Genomic DNA, 22,570 nt, shown 5'->3' with positions numbered 1-22,570 from the left:
GACCAGATGTCAATGCGCAGCTGGACAGAGTGGCACACACCTGCTCTTCTACCTACTCAAAAGCCTGAGGCAAGAGAACTCAGACTTTCAGGCCAGCCTGGGTGTAACAGATGAGACCCCCATCTTGAAAATGAATAAGTAAGTCAGTGAGCAAACCGATCTTTAATGTGCTGACCTGGAAGGCTTGCCTGCACTGTGGGCATGGACCACAGCTATTTACAGAGATTCATTGTACAGTATTTACAGTGAGAGGCCAGACACAGCATCAACCTGGACAGTTAAAGAAAGGGCAGAGCCAGGAGAGGAGGAACTCTAATATCAAAGTGTTAGCAGACACGGGAAGGTATGGAGGAGAGAAGGGTCAGTGCCAAATCAGGAAGGAGGCTGGTGAGGTAGACACAGGGGAGAAGTGTCAAATGGCCTTCGGTGCAGAGATATGAGGGAAGAGTCTGCTGGGACATGAAATCATGGAGTGTGAAGGAAAAACACTATGCTCCATGCTGCTTCAGAAAAAGAATGCAATTAGCACTTTACTACTCAAAACGTGTGCTTCTCCTACCAAGAAGGAATTCTGTTTAAGTGTTCAGATAGGGGACTAAGAAAGACAATTCTGCCGCATGGTGACAAATTCTTTTTTTTTTTTTTTTTTGGTGACAAATTCTTAACCAGACTCAAGGCAGATAAAAAGGAAGAGAGCAAAGAGATTCGGGCAATGACAGAGAAGCCCAAACGCCTCTCGAGGCATGCTGGAGTCTTTCCAGCGACATCGCCTTCCTGACCTCGTCTTTGGCAAGGTTCTCCCCTCATTCCTGAGTATCTGGATCTAACTTCAATTAAGGAGTCACATTAGGATGAGGATGCCACATGGGGACAATCTAAAACTCCATCTCACCAATTGAGCTCCCTCCTTATCTTGTATCATAATGTCAGGGCTTGAGTCGTAGCCAGGGACAGATTAGGGTGAGAATAGACAGAATGGAGGATATGAGGCCACAAAGGCCCACAATCCCAGGGCCACAGCGCCAGAGGCCTAGTTTGTCCAGTGGGATAAAGAGGTCACAGGCGTTTCTGAGCACATCCAGCAGAAGAGGGGGGTGACCTCGAAGGACACGTGCCAGGAGCAGGACCCGGAGCCGAAACTTCAGAGCTAGTTGTGGCAGGCACCCCTCTGGAGTCCCTGATCCTCCAGGTCCCCCAGTCTCAACTCCTCCTGGGACTCCAGAAACCTTCATTCGCCGGCCATAAGCTGAGGTCTCTTGCTCCATCAGTAAGCGGATCTCATAAGCATCGCGGCTCAGATTCATGATGAGGGAGAACAGGTAGTACCTGGGATGCATGGGCAGATGCATAGGTTAGGGCAGGTACGCAGTCTTTTCAGCCCACCCTACACAAACTGAAACCCTTTTCTCATGCACTGAGAAGGGATTCCACATCAGAATGTCAGAAGCCAATACTATAACCCACCACTGGAGATGCCCACTCTGGGAACTGGTGAGACAGCTTAGTGGATAAGAGCATTTGCCAAGCCCCAAGATTTAAGTTCGATCCCCAGAACCCACATGGAAGATAGAACTGATGTCCTCAAGGTGTCCTCTGACTTCCACAGACACCAAGGCACACACATGCACGCACATATACAATATAAACAAATTATTTTTTTAAAGTTAAAAACTATGTCCTGCCTTAGAAGTAGGAATGTAGCTCACTAGTAAGAGTATTTGCCTTGCATGCATGAGTCCCTGAGTTCAGTCTCAGCAACACCAAGAAAAGAACTGTCCTTCCTTCTGGACAATATGTTAGGTTCAATAAATCGATACAGAAAGACACATGGTCTCACTTACCTAACTCACCAGAGCACGGAATAAGATGGTGGTTGCTAGGATTGGAGGGTATGAGAAACAGGAAGACATTGGCCGATGGGACAAACATTCAGTTCTACAAAGTACACAAGTTCTGTACATCTGACATACAGCATGGCGACTATGGTTACACAACTGCATCACACACTTGAATCTTGTTAAATGAGATCTCAGCTCAGGTGCTCTAATTAAGAAGATGTCACCAAGCCGGGCGGTGGTGGCGCACGCCTTTAATCCCAGCACTCGGGAGGCAGAGGCAGGTGGATCTCTGTGAGTTCGAGGCCAGCCTGGTCTACAAGAACTAGTTCCAGGACAGGAACCAAAAGCTACGGAGAAACCCTGTCTCGAAAAATCAAAAAAAAAAAAAAAAAAAGATGTCACCATAAGGTTATGATCATTTAAACAGTCATTTATTTTATGTATATGAGTGTTTCACCTGCATGTGTGTTTGTGCACCGTGTGCCTGTATGCCTGGCACCAAGAAGGCCAGAACAGGGTGTCAGATCCCCTGGAACTGGAATTATAGGTGGTTGTGAGCTGCCATGTGGGTGCTGGCAGCTCCCTCCTGTCCTGTCCTCTGGAAGAACAGTGTGGAGGTTTGAATAGGAATGGCCCCCAGAGACTCATGTGTTTGAATGTTTGGACCATAGGGAGTGGCAATATTAGGAGGTGTGGCCTTGTTGGAGTGGGTGTGACCTCACTGGAGGAAGTGTGTCACTGTGTATGTGGACTCTGAATGTCTCATCTATGCTCAAGCTACACTCAGCATAGACTCCTTCTGTATGTGGATCACGAGGTAGAACTCTCAGCTCCCTCTCCAGCACCATGTCCTGCCATGATGATAATGAACTAAAGCTCTATAGCTGTAAGCCAGCCCTAGTTAAATGCTTTCCTTTATAAGAGTTGCCATGGTCACGGTGTTCCTTCACAGCAATAGAGCCCAACTGAGCCAGTGCTCTGACTGCTGTGCCATCTCTCCAGCCCATCATACGTATGTTAACAATCCTGAGTATGGGATCACATCATAATACACATATTCAAGACACCACACTGTATGCCTAAATACATACAGCTATACCCCAGAAATAATAAAGAAAAAAGAACTCTCCTACTATTCTATAACCAGTATGTATTTATATGTAACTTAAGATCCTGGCTTAAAATCTGTGTCATAAAATCTGCCAAGATTAATTTCATTTTGAGACAATTCTTATAAACATAACACACTGAACTGCAGAGACGGCGGTGGTAATGGGCTCACCATGCAAGTGTGAGGACACAAGTTCAAATCCCCAGAACCTATGTAAATGCCAAAAAACATGATAATAGGGAATCTCTCAGAATAAGATGGCTAGTCGGACTAGCCTTGTACAGGTGAGCTCGGAGTCAACTGAAAGGCCTGCCACATGAATAAGGTGGAGAAAGACAGACTTCTGAAGCCAAGCTTGGGCCTTGTATGCATACATGTGCTCAGGCATTCACATATATTTGTTACTACATATACACACATAAAATACACACATGAAACACACACATGAAACACACACATACACACACACACACACACACACACACACACACTCAGGGGGAGGAAACACATTTAACTTGACCCTAATAATGCAAACATTTTTTTTTTGTTTTTTGTTTTTTTGAGACAGGGTGTCTCTGTAGTTTTAGAACATGTCCTGGAACTAGCTCTTGCAGACCAGGCTGGCCTCAAACTCACAGAGATCCGCCTGCCTCTGCCTCCCGAGTGCTGGGATTAAAGGTGTGCGCCACCACCGCCTGGCATAAAGCAAACTATTTTGAAAGAACAACTTTAGTTCTTCAAGAGATATATACAGCCCAAAATGGTGATGCATGCCTATAATCCCAACACTTAGGATCAGGAGTTCAAGGATAACCTGGGCTACATGAAACCCTGTTTTAAAAAAGGGAGAAGAAAAAAGATTTACACATACTTTAGAGGATTTAAATCCAATCTTTAAGAGAAAAAAAAAAGACCACCCCCCCCCAAAGGCCCAGAGATTAAGTGACTGCTAGAGATGTTAGATAATAAATTCCTTAAGCACAAAAATATACATTATTCACTATGTAAACAAGACATACCTCAAACTTACAGAGACCCTCTGCCTTTGTCTCCAAGTGCTGGAATTAAAGGCACACACCACCATACCCAGACCAACCCAAAAGTCTTTTTTGTTTGTTTGTTTGTTTTTGCTTTTCAAGACAGGGTCTCACTGTATAGCCCTGCCTGTCTAGAAACTCACTCTGTAGATCAGGCTGGTCTCAAACTCATAGAAATCCACCTGCTTGTTCCCGAGTACTGGGATTAAAGGTGTGTGCCACCACACTTGGCACATTTTTGTTATGTTTTAAGGCAGGATTTGCTTTCCTATGTAGTTCAGGCTGGCTATGAATTCTCCATCCTGCTTAAACCTTCCTAGTATTGGATTACAGGCATACATTAGCTAAGTCTTAAATATAAAAGCCACAGGTTTCTTTGTTCTTATGATGGCTGTGTGTGTGTGTGTGTGTGTGTGTGTGTGTGTGTATTTGGTGTATAACAAGGTATACATATGCAGAGATCAGAGGTAGACTCGGATGTCTTCTACTGCTCTCCACCTTATATCTTGAGACAGGGTCTTTTACTAAACTTGGTGCTCTCCGGTTGGCTAGACTGGCTGGCTAGACGAGACCCTGAGTCCTCCCGTCTCCACCTCCCAGCACTGGGGTCACAGGCCTGAGTCACTCCTGCAGGCTTATGTGGGTGCTGGGCACCCACACACTTGACTTAGACATCTCCACAGCCTGTGCTTTGCTTCTGATCTACTCTAGTAACAGTGATCTACACTCAATAAATTGTCCTAGTTTTAAACCTACCCTGAGAGGCTGGAGAGATGGACTGCTTCCAGAGGACTCAAGGCTGGTTTTGAGCACCTGTGTCAGGTGGCTCACAGCCCTGTAACTCCAGCTTCTGCAGGATCCAACATCTCTAGCACCTGTAGGCATCTGTACTCATACACACACATGCCAACACAAATACATACATAACTAATATAAATAAATCTTTAAAAAGACTGTGGGATTTTCTGTTATCCCCTTGGGGAAAAAAATTAAATGACGATTCTGTGTCCAAGTGTCAGCGCAATCACCTCTGGTCCTTTAACTGGTCTCTCTGTGGCCATTCTTGTCCCTACCTCAACCACTGAGCTTGAGAAAGCTAGTAGCATGAGTGTAAATCACATCATCACATCTGTTCTTAAAATTATCCACTTGTTCTCTTCTCATCCAATTACAGTGAAACCTAGCGAGACAGCTCTACCCATGAGCTGCATCCCCCATAATCACTGTAACTGTGTGCGTGTGTGCATGTGTGTGTGCATGTACATATGTAGGCACAGGTATGCTGTGGTATGGTGTGGAAGATGGAAGGCCCACTTGCAGGACTCAACTCTCTCACCATCAGGTTTACCCAGCAAGCACCTTTAACCTATTCAACCGTCTCACAGCATAATTAATTGTGTTGATAACTGACTCCCTACCTACACTGTCATGAGCCTTGGCTTCCTTTCTCTTTTTAAAGGCACTTGTTTTATTTATTACCATGATGTGTAGCAGTACGTATGTGAGACGGGGCACAAGTGCAATGCGCACATATGGAAGTCACAGAGCAACTCTGTGGAGTGGGTCTTTTCTGCCACCTTTACCTGGGCCCCAGGGTCTGCTTGCTTATACTCACTGAGTCATCTCATCACAGACCTTAAGTTTCAAGGATCAGACACTACATCTGTTTGAATTCTGCTTAATCTCCTGGCCCATAGTAAGAAACTAGGAAATATTTTTGGAAAAGCCAAACACAGTGGTGGTGGTGCGCACTCATGGAGTTCCAGCTACTAAGGTGGCTAAGGTAGGAGGATTGTCTGAACCTAGGAATTCTGCACCAGTCTCAGCAATGTACGAGACCCATCTCTTTCATGTGTGCAGATGCATGCATGCACATGTGTATGTGAAGCCTTGGAGACTCCTCAGGTACTGTCCACCTTGTTTTTTGTGACAGGGTTTCTCACTTGGCCTGAAACTTGCCCGAGAGCCTTAGGAATCCTCCTGATTTAACCTCCACATTGCTGGGATTACAGGAGCGTGCCACCATCCCTGGTCTGTGTGTGTGCAGGTGTGATTCTAGGGATCTAACTCAGGTTTTTTCCTGCTTGTAGAGCTGTGTAATCCCAGCCTTGTAAGACCCCTATATCATGAAAGAAAAAGGGACTAGACATGGTATCACATGCCTGTAATCCTGTCCTAACTGGGGTTTGGGAGGCTTCAAGCAGGAGAATCCTAAGTTCAAGGTTAAATTAGGGCATATAGTGAGACCTATCTCAAAAACAACAACAAAGCAAAATTATAAAAAAAAAGAACAAAACAAACAAATAACAACAATGAAAAAAAAACCCAAACAGGCAAAATGACTCCGCAGGGTAAGGGCTCTGTCAACAAATGTGGTGGCCTGAGTTCAGCCTTGAGGTCCACATGGTGGAAGGAGAGAACCAACCTTTGCAATCCGTCCTCCACACACGGTGTGGCAATGCCACCTGCCCCCGCCCCTCACTAATAATAAATAAAATTCTTTAAAGGAAAAATGGAATAAATGAGTAGGAAGGCAATGAGGGCAGACTATCTGTGGTTTGGATATAACTAAAGTAATACAATATTTGTCACCTCCAATCTCAAGACACTTAGTATGGCACAGCAAATCTAACTTCTGGACGATATTGTAACTCTTTTATGGATTAAGATACAAATGAAGATTGGAAACCAAATGGTCGGTTAAGATAGATACTGGCGCACACCTTTAATTCCAGATCTTTGGAAGCAGAGTCAGGCAAACCTCTGTGAATTCAAAGCAGTATAGTCTATACAGTGAGTCAACCAGGACTACGAAGTAAGACCCTGCCTCAAAAACAGACAAAAGAATGACTAATGTATAGTATATATATTATATATAATATATAGTCCTAGCATCCATGGGAGGATTAACTCCAGGATCCTGCACTCCGCCCACCCAAATCCACAGCTGCTCAAATCCCTTAGATAAAATGGTATTGCATTTATATATAACCTACCCAATCTCCTGTATCCACCTCCAGATTGTTTATAATATCCAATACAATATATATGCAATATAAAGAAATGTTATATCTCTCTGTATAACTATACCGTCTGAGGAATAACAACACAAAACACTTTCACATGTTCCATTCAGATGCACCTTTCCCTTCGATGTTTTCTATCTGTAGTTGCTTGAATCAAAAGACGTGGAAACAATGGCTATGAAAAGCCAAGTGTATATCCTGACCTACTACTGTCTCATAAGTAGCAAGTTATGGGCCAGGGAGCTGGCTCGGGAGGTGGGAGCATTGCCATGCCGGACCGATGGCCTGAGCTTGGCCCCTGGACCTCACAGTGGGAGGAGAGAGTCTGTTGTCCTCTGACCTACAGATGTGTGCCGTGGTGCAGTCCCTCTCCTGCCATAATTCTCTTTTAAAACATATAGAATGATGGCTTAGTAAAAGTACCTCTGCTTTTCCCAGAACCCACACGACAGCTCACAACCATCTGCAATTCCAATGCTGGTGTCCTCATTTGGCTTCTGCCAGCAACAGACACATAACTGGTGCACAGACATACACGCTGGCAAAACATCCATACACATAAAGTAAAATATTATAAATGTGCGTGCGTGCAAGCCACGTGGAATGGAGGCCACAAACAGTCTTATAGGAGAAAACCAAACCAAACCTGAATGAACGCTGTGCCCACTTTTCCTGGTCCACGCGGGGAGCGAGTCCGGACTTCCCGGCCCACAGAACATTGTCGCAGGCAAAGTATAAGGCTCGGTTGAGATGACTAACAGTGATGCAGAATCTCAGGACAACGTCGGAGAGGTGCACAGCTCTTTTGGCCGACTCGAGCGCGTCTGCCGAGTTACCCAGGCGGAGCACTTGTGGAGAAGAACAGGGGAAAGCGAGGGATTTGAGGCAGAGGCGGAGGTGGGGGGCAGAAGAAAGAAAAAGGGTAACAGTTGAGCAAGCAGTAATAACATACAATAAAAAAGTAAAAATAATTTGTTGTTTTTTAAACTTCAAATCACAGTTAAATCTTGTCCCAGTTTAGTTTTTACTTGCCCCATTGTCTCCAATCCATTATAAATAACTTTCTTATACCTGTTGTCTAATCTCAGTTGGAGGCATGCAGAAGAGCCAATGACAGCAAACTGGCGGAAGGGGAAACACAGGAAGGAGAGGCAATGGGCCCATAGTTGGGAATGATAAAAAAAGGGTTTGGTGCACTTACGCTTTCTTCCAAGACTCAGATGACCTTCCAGCTGTCGAATCTGCTTCTGTAACACAGGACTGGCCCCATGTCTCTGCAAAGCATGGCCGAGAAGGGAACAGGCATACTGGGCAGCCCTGGAGGGGAGGACAGGAAAATAAGGGACAGGTCTCCCTAACCTCTCTGCCAAAAATGTCCTCCAGCAGGCTGGTGAGGCGGCTAAGAGCACTTGCTCTTGCAGAGGACCTGGTTCCATTCCCAGCACCCACATGGTGGCTCCCAACTGCCTGAAAGTCCAGCTCCAGGACATCCATCACCCTCTTCTGACCTCTGCAGGCACCAGACACACACGTGTGCACAGACATACTTGTAGACAAAACATTCCGACAAATAATAATCAATCTGAAAACAAAAAACTCTTCCGGGGACATTTCCTCCTCCTTTTCACACGAATATTTTTCCGTTTCTCCTCAAGGCTGGGGAAGGGAACGACGTGAGGGGAAAATACAACCTATGAGAATGGGGGAACACTATTTGGAGCTAAGAGAGTAAGAGTTTCGAAAATGGTGAGGCCTAAAGGGGCCAGTAAGCGGCCGGGATCCATCACAGGCGTCCACACGCGAGTTTATATATGAAACACGACGGAGGGCGATCTAGTTGAAGGGCAAACTAGTCTTCGGGACAGGGGAACTAAGAGACTAAGCTCCTTGAACGGTACGGAACCCGAAGGAGAGCCGAGACAGCGCGGCTGCTAGGTGACAGCCGGGTAGAGGACGCAGAACCGGGAGGATCGCCCCTCATGCCTCCACAGCAGTGAGGAAACTTGCTTTGTGGACACGGTAACCCTGGGCGGCCTCCCCGCTGGCCCACTCATGCCTCAATTTCCCCATCTTTCCCGTGAACAGGAAAGAATCATGTCACAACCGACTGCAGAGTGCGCCTCCCGGGCCGCGCGGGCCCCCGTAGCCAGAGCTGACCCTCAGGGACCCCGTAGCGCGCCCGTCGCCTCGCGGGAACCTGCTCTGCCCTCCCGCCCGCGCTCCTCCGTCGGCCGCACCTACACAGCCGCTCCCGGGCTTGGCTCTGAGCACTGAAGCGGACCCAGGCGTCCATGACAGCGGCAGCCCGGGCCCACGGCTCCGCGGCCCGCCTGCTTCCAGCCCCTAGTCACGCCTCCCGGGCGGGCAACGGGGCTTCGCGAGGGACAAACGGCGGCAGGAAAGCCAACCCAGCCGGAGCCGGCCCTGGGGCGGAATCTCAGGACGCGCAGCGAAATAGTGGGTGCATTTCCGGCAGAGACGGTCTCCAGCCTCTAAGCACGCCCCCACGAGCACCCGGCTTTAAAGTCTCCGCAGCAAGGGGCGGGGCCTGCGGGAGCCCGGGGCGCTGTAGGATGCCCGCCCGGGCGTGTACCCTCCAGCCCTGTCCAGCTAGGCGCTGAAGAACCCTGGGCAGCAGAAGCCTGTAGCCCAGACTAACTGCCCAAGGGAAAGAGGGTGTGATGGGATCCCGCTTGGCAACCTCCTCCCGATTAGGTGAAGAGTTCAGGGGCAGAACTAAGTGGACGAAATTCACAGGCCACCACATCTGTAGGCCTAGGCACACCTTCAGGGTCAGCAGTGGTGAAGGACCGTCTGGGCGAAATGGGGAGTGGAAATAGGTCAGAGATGCCCACCTTCTTAGGGGTAGCCCGGCCCGAAGGGGAGTGACCATTGTGCTCTGCTTTGTTTTGCTGTAAGACATCTGGCCGTGCTGTGGTCAGTGGCACCACAGTAACCCAGCCCAATTGTTGACTCATTTAACCGTTGCCAATTTAACGGCCACTTCTGCGGTTATGCCCCAGATGCTACCCGAAACATTCTTGTTCAGTATCTAGTTGAAGACGTCGCATGTTAGGCACCCATGCTTCTCAAAACTAATTGCTATGTGGGTAACTTTGCTGCCACCGGCTTTAAGCCAGCGCTCAGGTGGAAGGTGTGAACAGGCATAAATGAGATGTACAGGGGAAATCTGGTTTCTTCCTAGCCTTAGGTGAGTTGTCAGGGTTGCAGACTGGGCTGAACAGGAATTTGGTTACAGTAGGTGCCTGGGAAATTGCATTGCATGCTCTGCGGGCCACTAGCCATGGATCCTCAGGGAGGAAGCCTTTGCTATCTCCTGGGAAGATCACTTACAAGCTAGAGAGCTACATTTTGCTGGATGGATGGCAAATCCCTGTAGTCCCGACACTTAGGAGGCAGAGGCAGACCAATGAAAGTTTAAAGCCATCTTAATTTATCTACAGAGCTCCAGTCGGTCCAGCCTGATTTTAAGTGAAGGGGTGCTAGCTTGGTGGTTAAGAGTGCTTACTGCTCTTGCCACGCATCAGGGTTTAATTCCCAGCATGCACATGGCTGCTCACAACGGTCTCTTACCTCCAGTTCCAGGAGATCTGATGCTTTCTTCTGGCCTCCATGGCACCAGGAATACACATGGTTCACATTATGTACACTTCAGGCTGATAGTCATACATGCAAAAAACATTTAAAAGCAGTACCCCGTTATCCATCTGGCTCTCTTCCCTCAGATTGGCTTTGTGGGGTTTGATATCCACCTCTTTGCATCCCTGTCCCACCTCCTTTAGGATACTGGTACAGGAAAACTTCAGGACAGGAAAAAACATTTTACAAGTCTATTAAGAATAAAGTCAGTGGGCATAGTAGCACACACCTTTAATCTCGAGAAGCAGAGGCAGGTGGAGTTCAAGGCCAACCTGGTCTACACAGCAGGTTTCAGTACAGACAGGGTTACACAAAGAAACTCTGTCTCCCAAAAATAAATAAATAAAATAAATAAAAGAGAAGAATGTGAAGTCTGGCTAGAGTCGATTCAAAGAGCACTTTGTTCTTGAAGATGACCTGGGTTCAATTCCCAACACACACACAATGGCTCACAACCACCTGTAACTCCAGTTCCAGGGGCTCTATCACATCCTCTAACCTCGGTAGGTATCAGGGATGCGCATAGAACACAGACAAACATGTAAAGCACAATACCATACACATACTTTTTTTTTAAGCCTGGAGTTTTAGGTTAAACTTTGCGGTTTTCACTCCATTCAAGAAATAATGTCCATTAGCTCTGATATACTTAGATGCTAAAGGTACTTAATAGCAACTTCCTGTCTGCATAGCAGCCACATTGAGTGAAGAGTTAAATGTGTATCTAACCCACTCTTGAAGTCCAAGAGACCTTTTGAGGTAAAATTTGACCCCTGAAAAACAGAAAGGTGTTAAAACAAGTAAATGTGGGCCTCAGAAGTTACTTCTAAAGCGGAGGACTAGAAAATGGATAATGATAATGTGCAGAGAGGAAAGGTGGGCTAGGTCAAAGTTTGTACCCTAAAGCAAGAGACACACTAGAAGGTGGAGAGTAACATTTCCAGATTGTGATTTTTACTCTAACTTTCTAGCTATTAAAATTAGTTAGGCATTGTTGTAATCCTGTAATCCCAGCACTCTGGAGACAGCAGCGGGAGGATCACAATTTCATGGCCGGCTTAGTCTGTCATGAGTTTCAGGTTAACCAGGGTGGTATAGCAAGACCATCTTTAAAAAGATTTAATCCTCAAATCATAAAGTATCAGAAATTTAACACAAGCCTGACTAACTGGTCTGCACCTGTTACCTCAACAACCCAGCACTGGAGGGGAATGCAGTAACATAGCCGAGGTCCAGACTAGCCTGATCTAGTCAGTTTTAAGACCTTGCCTAAAAAGCAGTAGCAACCTCAGCAAAAGCCTGCCTATAGGTCTGAGGCAGAAAAATAATTTTTTTTACAATGTTACAAACAGGATCTCCATCATCCATCACTAAAAAGACAACGAGGGCTGGAGTTGGCTTAGTGGTCAAGAGCAGTGGAGTTATAAGAATTCATTCCCCCAATAGCCTTGTGTGCTACCTGAGGACTGATAAGCTGGAGGGGAAAGCACACAGGCCCACTTGCTCTGGCTGGTGCTGGGCATGGTTGGAGACCTAAACAGTGGAGAGGCGGCACAGGATCAGTGGCTGCTTCAGCCTTACTCTGTGATTTTGTCCATTTCACTGCACCAATTGGTAAACCAGTTTTTATGCCTTTGTGAGTTCAGGCTTCACACTGGCTACTCTTCAGAGGACATAAATTCAATCTGGGTACCCACATGGCAGCTCACAACCATCTCTAACTCCAGTCCCAGAGGAGCTGGGGCCCTGGGCCCTGTTCTGACTTGCTCAGGCAACAGGCACATATATGCTGTACAAACATATGGAGACAAAACAAAACGCTCATAATTAATAACTAAATATTAAATTAAAAAAAATTGTCGGGTGGTGGCGGCACATGCCTTAAATCCTGGCATTCAAGAGGCAGAGGCAGATGGATCTCTGAGTTCAGGGTTAGCCTGGTCTATAGAGCGAGTTCAAGGACAGGCTCCAAAGCTACACAGAGAAACTGTCTTGAAAAACCAAAACCCTATTGGGACACCTGGCATACATCCAGACACACATAAATAAAGAATGGAATTAGGAAGGGTAAGAAATTATTTCTGTATGTTCAAGTTTCAAAGTCATAGTAGGTACAGTACATGGTAAAGTTCTGTAGGAGAAATGAAAGTTAGAAGGCCACACAATTCCCTTTCCTCCTCCTCCTGAGACAAGACCTCATAGAACCCAGACTGACCTGCCAACAGGCTATGTAGCTGAGTGAGGATGAACTGAACTTTTGATTATTCAACCTTCAACTCCTAAATTAGTGCTGAGATTATAGGCAGAAGGCACCATGTCATTTTTTTTTTTTTTTTTTTTTGATTTTCAAGACAGAATTTCTCTGCATAGCAGCTCTGGCTATCCAAGTCCTCCTGCCTCTGCTTTCAGAGTGCTGGGATTAAATGCATGTGCTACCACGCCCATCCCATGTCCATTTTGTGGTTTTGGTGAACAAAACCCAGTGTTTATGCATAGTAGACAGGCATTCTACCAACTGAACCACACCTCTACCCCTCTGAGCTACTTTTATATTTCTCAAAACAAAAAGAACATCCAGTTAATAGAAGATTTTTCCCAAGTAATTCAGAATAGCCAAATCATATCCAAATAGTTCAGCTAATGTCTTTCTGGCAGATACAATTTTCCCAAAGTCCTTCATGCTTGCTCAATTCACCCTCTCAAATACTTCAGAATATCTAGTTTTATTTAACTAATAGTTATTCGATATCTATTACCAGAAAGAGCAAAGGCACCCAACCCTGCAAATCTAAGGTATTTTTTTAACCAATCCAAACCCCCAGCAATTTACCAAACAAAAGGGAAGGGCATCATCTGAAAAAATGTTGTTTAATATTTGCCATTATGCACTGAGGAGACAGAAACAGGAGTATCTTAAGTCTGAGGCCAATGTGACCACATAGTGACCCACACAGACTTTAAAACAACAACAGAAATTCCACAAAGGTATTATACACATATCAAAAAATTATTTCAACTAAAAACTATGTTAAGGGACAGCTATATTAACTTTTGTTTTGTTTTTCTAGACAGGGTTTCTTTGTGTAGCCCTGGAAGTCACTCTGTAGACCAGGCTGGCCTCAAACTCAGAAATCCCTCTGCCTCCCGAATGCTGGGGTTAAAGGTGTATGCCACCAATGACAGGCTGCAGTGTCCTTTTTAGAAGCACACTGTTACACAGTACTCAAGCGGGGTTTTTTTTTTTGTGTTGTAGGATCTAACAAACTTCATGTTCAGCACCATATAAGGCAGAGCAAGCTGAGCACACTCAAAAGCCCCATGTTTTAATTATAGGGACCACATAAACTGGGTGCGGGGCCCATGCCTGAAATTTTAGCACCTGGGAGACAGAGGCAAAAGAATCAGAAGTTCAAGGTCATCCTCGGCTACAACGTAAGTTCAAGGTCATCCTGGAATACACAAGACTCTATCTGACAGAGAAGCACTAATAATATCTGCTCGTAAGAGTAAATAAGAATCACTCCTTAATGCCATGAAAAAAAAAAAATGCTCACTACCCTTGCTCCCTTGTCTTCAAAGCCTCTCTAGAAACTAAGCGTTTCCTCCAGACAGGAGCATCTTCCCGGTGACCCAGAGGCCTATGGCAAACAGCTCGTCAGTCTTCAGAACAGCAAAGTGTGTTTAAATGTAGGAAACAAAATGGAACATTTATTTCTTTAACTCAAAGCAATACTAAGAAGATTAGGTAAGAAATTAAATATAAACACAAGTTCTACCCTGGCCCTATTTATGCAAGGCAGTATAACCAAATGGTCTGGTGGAGACCACCTGGGGAATGGAGGATCTATCAACGACGTCTCCGGTCTGGACTCCTGCTTCGTCTTCGGCCACCTCTAAGAAAAATGAAAAAGGGGAAATCCATCAGAGGGACAATACAAAAATCCTTATTTATCTTGCTCACGTTCCCTACACCAACATAAATATTTACCCCCCTCCATTTTACCTCCTCTTGCCCTTTGGTGGACCCCGAACAAAACACCAGTCAACACTGATTGGCTGTCCCATCAAATCTTGACCATTGAGTCCCTCCATGGCAGCCTGAGCTTCTTTGTATGTTTCATACTCAACTAGAGTATATCCCTGGGGAAAATATAGAAGTTTCAAAAGTATACTTCACCAACCGTCAAGTACCCTCTTCCTTAAAGCTGATCTGCATACTTAACCGGAAAAATTTGCCAGGTCTATACAGCAAAAAGTACATCATACATCCCCATTATACATGTAACCTACCCGTTTTGTCTGTCTCTTTTTTGTGGGTAACAAAGTCAATTTCCAAGTCATTTCACTTAATCTCTGTTCTTGGTCAACCACAGCAAATACAAACTAAACAATGTAGCTAAGAGTTATGAGTGAAGGAAGCAAAAAATCCACCTTCAAGTATCCGGTGCGCCTGTCCAAGTTAAGGTGGATGTTTTTTATCTCCCCATACTCAGCGAATTTGTCATGGATATCTTCCTCGGTGGCTTCTTCGTGGACTCCGGTGACAAAGAGAATCCAGCCTTCAACAGCTGTTGGGTAAGGGAAGGTGTTGTATGAGCACGTAAGAAAAAACTCAGGAGGCAGAGGCAGGCAGATCTGGGAGTTCTGGGACAGAGCAGCTTCCAGGTCAGCTAGGGCTACCAAGTGAGACTCTATATCAAAAACCTAAAAAAGTCTGGACATGGTGGCACGGGCCTTTAATCCCAGCACTCCTGGAGGCAGAGGGAGGTAGAGCTCTGAGAGTTGGAGGCCAACCTGATCTAAAAAGAGTTGTGGGTCAGCCAGGGCTGTTGACAGAGAAAAAGAGAGAGAAAGGGAGAAAGAGAATGGCTAAACTTTATTCCCATTTAAGTGCCAATACAGACTCCCAGAAGTCCTGTTTACTCACAGCGCTGGGGTCCAGGTTCATCGCCATCCTGCTCCACGCTGTCATAATCCTCTCGCATCCGCGCTCGGGACCCCTCTTCTAAAAGAACACATACCAGATCACCGAAAACTGTCCTTCACATATATGTGTTCCCCCAGGACCCGTACTTCTTCTCCCTATTAGACCACTCTACCCTGTTCCCCACACTCACCGGAGCCAAAGCCGCGGCCCTTCCGTTTCTTCGCTTTTTCTTTTAGTTTATGGATGCTCTCTAGAGTTCCAGATTCGAAAATAAGAAGCAACAAAAAATAAGAGTCATTTTTTTTTCCTTTTTTCCCCCAGATGTTTCTTGTAGACCAGGCTGGTCTCGAACTCACAGAGATCCGCCTGCCTCTGCCTCCCGCCCAGATGTTTCTTTCTAATGAATTGACCATAACATCTTAAATTTTTTGAAATGGCCAACAGACCATAGAAAGACATTTATTTAGGCACCTGCTTGAAACCAACAGCTTCAGCAAACTGATGGCCTTGATTCAGGGCCAATATAAGAGTCATTTTTAAAAACCTGTCTCGTTACCAAGACTATCTGGAAGCATAAAACAGGGACTCCAGCTTCAGTCCCTTCCCGGTTCCACCCCTAATTCCTTCCCAAGGGGGCGGAGTCTCTCTAGTGGAGACCCAGTTCACCGGCATGCACCCCAGAAGTTTCTCCTATTGCATTCTTCTCTCGCTCCTTCCCGTCTTCCCGCAGCCGCCTCCACTCTCCTCACCGTCCCCATCCTCATCCATGGCGAAATCCTCGCCCCCGGCCTCGTGAAGATCCAGTACGTCCGCCATCTTGCTTCTCTCGGAGCTCTCGTCCGTGCCGCTAGGAGCGAGGCACCTCGGGAAACTGTCGCAGAGGGGAAACGTCACCAGTCAGGCTAGCCAATCAGAGATTGGCTCCAAATCCCGCCCTCGGTGTGGTGGCGGAAAACGTCACCAGTCAGGCTAGCCAATCAGAGATTGACCCCAAGCCCCGCCCTCGGCGTGGCGAAAAGTCTCAAATGTAGGCGGGCCTAATTTAAAGTGGAGCTGGAAACCTGTCGTGTCTGCGCGCTTTTAATCCCAGCACTCGGGAACACGGGTGGATCACTTTGAGTTCAAAGCCATCTCAATCTACGTGGTGAGTTCCAGGCCAGTCAAGGTCTCATAATTTGGCGTGTTTTGTTTTGTGACAGTCTCTTTGTAGCTCTGGCTGGCCTCGAAGTCATAGAGATCCACCAGCTCCGGACTAACACGTACTGGGACTAAAGGCGTGCGCCACCACGCCGAGCTCTAAGGCTACAGGATGAGACCCTATTTCAATATAATAAAGTCAAATAAAATGGTGCCGGAAGTGCTCCTACAGCTATCTTGAGCAGGTTGTGAGCGCTTCCGCTTTGAGACAAATTCAATGGCTTTCTCCTAAAACCTTCAACTAACAAGAGATCCTTTTAAAACCGTGTTGATTTCCTTATTAAAGGCTTACTTTCCTTCCCCCCATTACATACTAGAAAATGGCAGTTGGATTAAATTTTTGTTTTTAATCTTAAACAGCGAGGCATCTTAAAATCTTAAAACGTCTCAGCAGGAAAAGACTGTTGCTGCCAAGTCTGACATCCTGGGTTCAATCCCTGGCAACCACAAGGTGGAAGGAAAGAAACGACTTTTGCAAGGTGACCTCCTCATGCCTGCCTTCATGCAAGATGTAAACACACGCATATATACAAATAAGTAAATGTTGTTAGGACTAAAAAGTAATTTAAAGCATATATATCCTAGTTGAAGAAGCAATCCAATCTTCACAGGAAGCATTAAAAAATAAATAAGTTGGGGGTTGGAGAGTTAGATAGCTCAGAAGTTAAGAGCACTGACTGTCCTTTGAGAGGTCCTGAGTTCAATTCCCAGCAATCACATGTTGGTTCAAAACCCGTAATGAGATCTGGTACCCTCTTCTGGCCTGCAAGGACACATACAGACAGAACACTGTATACATAATAAATAAATCTTAAAAATAAATAAATAAGTTAAATCAACATTACCTGCTCAAAAACTGCCGCTGGTGCAGAATTTTAGGAAAACTAGTAGACCAGCCATGCCTTTACATGCCTTTAATCCCAGCACTTGGGAGGCTGAGGCAGGTAGCCTAGGATTAAAAAAGAGAGAAAGAGAGAGAAATAAGAGAAGAAAAGAAAAAGAAGAACACTAAGAAAACAGATGAAGACAGTTGGAATTTGATTGGCCAGGCAGATAGCAAATTTTTGTTGTTTTAAGAGTCTCACTGTAGACCAAGGCTGACCTCAAATACACAGAGATCTGTCTGCTTCAGCCTCTGAGGTGGTGGGACCCAGCTTCAGTTTTTTTTTCTTTTTTTTTTCTTTTTAAGGTAAGTCTTGTAGAGCTAAGAATGTTGCTTAATTGATAAATGTATTACAGTAGTATTTATGAAACCCTTGGTTTCATCACCAGCATGGCACAAGCCAAAGATAGACAAGAAGGGAAGGAGGCATCAGAGCCCTCAAAGCAGCTTTACCATCCTTGAAGGTAGTATGCTGAATTAGTCAGGGTTCTCTAGAGTCACAGAACTTACAGAATGACTCTCTCTCTCTCTCTCTCTCTCTCTCTCTCTCTCACACACACACACACACACACACACACACACACACACACACACATGATTTCTTGGAATGACTTACATGCTGCAGTCTAGCTAATCCAACAATGAGTAGCTGTGAATGGAAAGTCCACAAATCTAGTGGCTGCTCAGTCCCCCAAAGCTGGGACTTCTGTATATGCTGGAATCTGGAAGAAGCAGACTCAATGCCAGCGAAGGAATGGATATGCAAGCAGGCAGAAAGCAAGAGCTTCCTTTTTCTATATCCTTATGTAGACTTCCAGCAGACAGACCAGATTAAAGGGCTGTCTTCCCACCTCACAATCGGGATCAAAGATGTACATCCTCCCTCCAGGCTCTGAATTAAAACTGGATTCACCCACTTCAAGCAGAAGACCTCTTACAAGTGTGTCTTTCATTTCTGAATTGTGTTAGGGTTCTCTAGAGTCACAGAACTTATGGAATGAATCTTTCTCTCAGAGAGAAAGAGAGATGTGTATGTGTGTGTGTATGTATATATATATAAATACACACACACACACATATTGGAATGACTTTATAGGCTGCAGTTCAACAATGGCCAGTTAGGAAAGTCCAAGAATCTAAGAGCTGCTCAGTCCCACGAGGCTGGCCGTCTCAGCCGGTCTGCTGGGATCTTGAGAAGGAATGGATGGGCAACAGGTGAGGGCAAGCAGATGAAGAACAGCCTTCCTTACCCCACTGTCCTCATTCAGGCTTCCCGCAGACGGCATGGCCCAGATTAAAGGTGCGCCTGCTTTCCTGCCTCGAGATCCAGATCAAAGTCACGTTGTCTTCCTACCTCAAGATCCAGATCACAAGTGTGCCCTGCATTTCTGGACTGTAGTTCATTCCAGAGACAGTCAAGCCGACAACCAGGAAGAGCCATCACATATGGGTATTTTCGTTTTTGTTTAGTTTGAGGCAGGGTCTCTCTGTGTAGACCAGGCTATCTTATTGATCCTTCCCTACACTTGCTCTTACCTATGGTGTACTCTTTCTCATCTCAGGATTTTGCAGCTTTGGTCCCCAGGGCAGGGATGTAGCTAGGTGGTAGAGCACTTGGCCTGCTTTCATGCTGATGCTGTTCCTCCAGGTTTTTGGCGTGGATGGCCCAGCCTCATCCTTTAGGGGTCAATACTCTCACTGAAGGCGTTTTTATTACCCTCCTTTCCGGTTTCTTTCCTTCTTAGAATTGATTAAAGGATGTTTAGTTGCCTTGTCTTGTTTTTAACTTGTTTATCAACTGCCCCCTCCCATTATGGTGTAATTTATGAAGTAAAGATGCTTCTTTCTAATTATCTCTAAAACTGGTGCCCGCTGCCCTGTCCCATGGTAAAGAAGAAAAGAGTGAATTTTAAAATGAATTCTGTATGCTTAAAGCTGTGAGACTGGGAAATAAATCTGTAAATGGCAGCTTACGATCATATTGCCATGCTAAAGGTTTGTGTAGTTTAATCCTAAATAAGAAATTCCTCGGGGCTGGAGAGATGGCTCAGTGGTTAAGAGCACTGCCTGCTCTTCCAGAGGTCCTGAGTTCAATTCCCGGCAACCACATGGTGGCTCACAACCTCTGGAATGAGGTCTGGTGCCCTCTTCTGGCCTGCAGACATACACACAGGCAGAATATTGTATACATAATAAATAAATAAATATTAAAAAAAAAAGAAATTCCTCTTCAGATATCTTGAGTATTCGTGATTTTTTTTTTACAAAGATTTATTTAAGACAAGTCTCACAAGTCCTAACTGGCCTTGAACTCAAGATGGTCTAGGCTGGCCTTGAAACCAAAAAGATCTGTGTGCCTCTGCACAAGCCACCTCAGCCTGCCTTGTTAGTATCTGGGTGGTGGTGGAACCTGAGTACAGTGGCCTGAAGAGCCCAAAAGAGGGTATCAGAGCTGGCGTTTCAGGCTGCTGTGAACTTCCCAGTGCGGGTGGAAGGAACCCAACTCAGGTCCTCTACGAGAGCAGCAAGGGTTCGTAACCTCCGAGCAATCTTTCCTCTAGCCCTCTATTTATGACTTTTAACATGTGGAAACCCCCCACCATAGCTTCTAAATTATTTTTTGCTTGGCATTTTTTTCTTAAAATTTTAAAACATAAATTTACTCTAAAGGGACATTTAATCACAGTACTGTAAATAGAAAAGCAAGATTTTCTATAGTAAATTTGCACAAAAATATAATGTAAAAAGCGTTTTGCAGGGCTGGAGAGATGGCTCAGAGGTTAAGAGCATTGCCTGCTCTTCCAAAGGTCCTGAGTTCAATTCCCAGCAACCACATGGTGGCTCACAACCATCTGTAATGGGGTCTGGTGCCCTCTTCTGGCCTGCAGACATACACACAGGCAGAATATTGTATACATAATAAATAAATAAATTTTTTTTTTTTAATGACAATGCTGAATCTTTATGGAATAAGCATTTCAACCCCAATGAGAGTGGGAGAGAGGAGATGTCCGCAGTGGACTGAAGCCAGCGTAGCTCCTGGAAGCCTTCCATCCAGGGCCAGTTTATATTTTATTTATTATTTATTTTTTATTTATATTTTATACTCTAAAACCACAAATGGGGCAGGCAAGCAAGCGAGGCTTCACAGAAGTGCACAGGTAGTCAGCAGGTTGTTATGGGCAACGACCCACTGTTTGGGCTGTTTATCCAGGTCATTCTGTTCAGGTAGCAAGTGAGTCATGATTGAAAAATAGGTAGTACAGGCCGGGCGGTGGTGGCGCACGTCTTTAATCCCAGCACTCGGGAGGCAGAGGCAGGCGGATCTCTGTGAGTTCGAGACCAGCCTGATCTACAAGAGCTAGTTTCAGGACAGGCTCCAAAACCACAGAGAAACCCTGTCTCGAAAAAAAAAAATAGGTAGTACAAGCAGTACTGTAATCAAGTCACTGCTTTTTCCTACCTCAGTCCACCTCAGGCTCATGTATAAAGCTCTGGGCAGTGCTGTTACAGGCAAAGGCAGCTGAGACAGTTTGGAGAAGAGCAGAGCCGCCATGCTGGGAAAAGAGCAGGAGTGCAAAGGTCAATTAGGGAGCCGTGGCAGTGGTCCAGCACAGATGTGAGGAAGGACGGAATGAAGCAGGAAACACGAACAAACCAGATTGGAATTCATATAAAATGCAAACTCTGTATGCAGTGACTAACGGGATGGTGATGGGGAAGAGCTGAGGAGAGACCTTAAATAACCAGGTGAAGGGCGATTCTGTAATCGATGTAGGAAGTCAAGGAGGAGCAAGTGGAGAAGCAGGTTTCATCATGGATATCTGAGTTCACAATGTTTCTGTCATGTCTGGATGGTGATGGCCAGTATGTAGTACATAAAAGCTCCAAACAAGTTGAGATGGAAGAAATGTATTTGAGAATCATACATATAACGTTTAATAGCCATAGTGAGAATGAGCTTGAGAAAGGGCCATGGACAAAATCCGGGCCCCTTGACTATTTGGAGGAGAGCAACTGCCTTCTCTCGGCAGTATGTCAGCCTCAAAGCCTTTGTCAGTTTATGTGTGGGTGCAAGAGGCCATGTTGGAGCTCTGATAACTGCCTGTCATTCTGGCAGGAGGTGACACATGCTTGTAATTCCAGATTCTGACTGCAGAGGCAGAAGGGTTGTTGCAAGTTTGAAGCCATCCTGATCTACATAGCAAGTACCAGGCCATCTATGGCTCTACAGTAAGACCCTGTCTCGAAAAACCAAACAGAAAAAAACAGTAATCAGGCTGAGTGGCACATGGCACTGATCTCATTGCTTGGTAAGTAGAGGTAGGAGGATGAAGTATTCAGGGCTAGCTTTAGATGCACAGCAAGTTGGAAGCCACACGAGATCCTATCACAGGAGAAAGAAAAAGTCATTCTGGCTTACTAGACAAAAACCCATTTTTAATTGTGTAAAATTTTACATATAAAATACATAGAAAGTACCAAAAAGATAACTAAAATCTTCAACATCAAAAGTGGACAGAACAAATTTTCTCATATTCTTTGGAGTCTTGGGTTTTTGAGAAAAATAAATCCAGGAGGTGCAAGGACAATTCTTCCCCAAGTGCATACCCCTTAACACATTTACACAAAGAACGGCGCACAGGAGAAGTGAGCGGGTTCATGACTTCTGGGTTATAAATACCAATTTAAGACAGGTGCACCGACCGTGTAATATGGGAGCCTCTGTTCCGACCCAGTCTGCTTTGTGAAATAAAGAGGCAGGGCTAGAGGAATGGAGGAACCCTTTTCTAAGCACAGATACTGTTGTCCCTGGGCTCACGACCTGATCCCATGTGTCCTTGTCACAAAGATGATTTCAAAAGCAAGAAAGCTGCTTTTCACCTTGCTC

At 45.5% G+C, this 22,570-nt stretch overlaps 2 protein-coding genes and 1 non-coding gene across 4 annotated transcripts; all 3 read right to left on the bottom strand.

The window, feature by feature from the left end:
* Positions 1-143: 143 nt before the first annotated feature.
* Pex11b (peroxisomal biogenesis factor 11 beta) lies at positions 144-9,469 on the bottom strand. Its single transcript, XM_041638292.1, has 4 exons — positions 9,250-9,469; positions 8,214-8,329; positions 7,659-7,860; positions 144-1,326 (listed from the first exon to the last, which is right to left on the bottom strand). The coding sequence occupies exons 1-4, from the start codon at positions 9,303-9,305 to the stop codon at positions 927-929; spliced, it is 774 nt and encodes a 257-aa protein (XP_041494226.1). The 5' UTR covers positions 9,306-9,469; the 3' UTR covers positions 144-926.
* Positions 9,470-13,524: 4,055 nt separating this feature from the next.
* Positions 13,525-16,461, bottom strand: Rbm8a (RNA binding motif protein 8A). 2 transcript variants are annotated; one of them, XM_041638284.1, is made up of 6 exons: positions 16,349-16,461; positions 15,790-15,849; positions 15,600-15,677; positions 15,104-15,240; positions 14,676-14,812; positions 13,525-14,565 (listed from the first exon to the last, which is right to left on the bottom strand). In XM_041638284.1, the coding sequence occupies exons 1-6, from the start codon at positions 16,413-16,415 to the stop codon at positions 14,520-14,522; spliced, it is 525 nt and encodes a 174-aa protein (XP_041494218.1). In that variant the 5' UTR covers positions 16,416-16,461; the 3' UTR covers positions 13,525-14,519. The 2 variants fall into 2 exon arrangements, with proteins under 2 accessions (XP_041494218.1, XP_041494219.1); XM_041638285.1 differs by having other exon boundaries at positions 15,600-15,674.
* Positions 15,985-16,121, bottom strand: LOC121438132. The gene has a single exon (XR_005973073.1). It is a non-coding gene; the product is annotated as a small nucleolar RNA SNORA2/SNORA34 family (small nucleolar RNA).
* Positions 16,462-22,570: the final 6,109 nt, after the last annotated feature.

This window comes from Microtus oregoni, unplaced genomic scaffold (assembly GCF_018167655.1).
Source record: "Microtus oregoni isolate MIOR12 unplaced genomic scaffold, Mior012 000054F_ref0000373, whole genome shotgun sequence".
Lineage (NCBI taxonomy): Eukaryota > Metazoa > Chordata > Mammalia > Rodentia > Cricetidae > Microtus > Microtus oregoni.
This window is presented reverse-complemented; position numbering and strand designations above follow the sequence as displayed.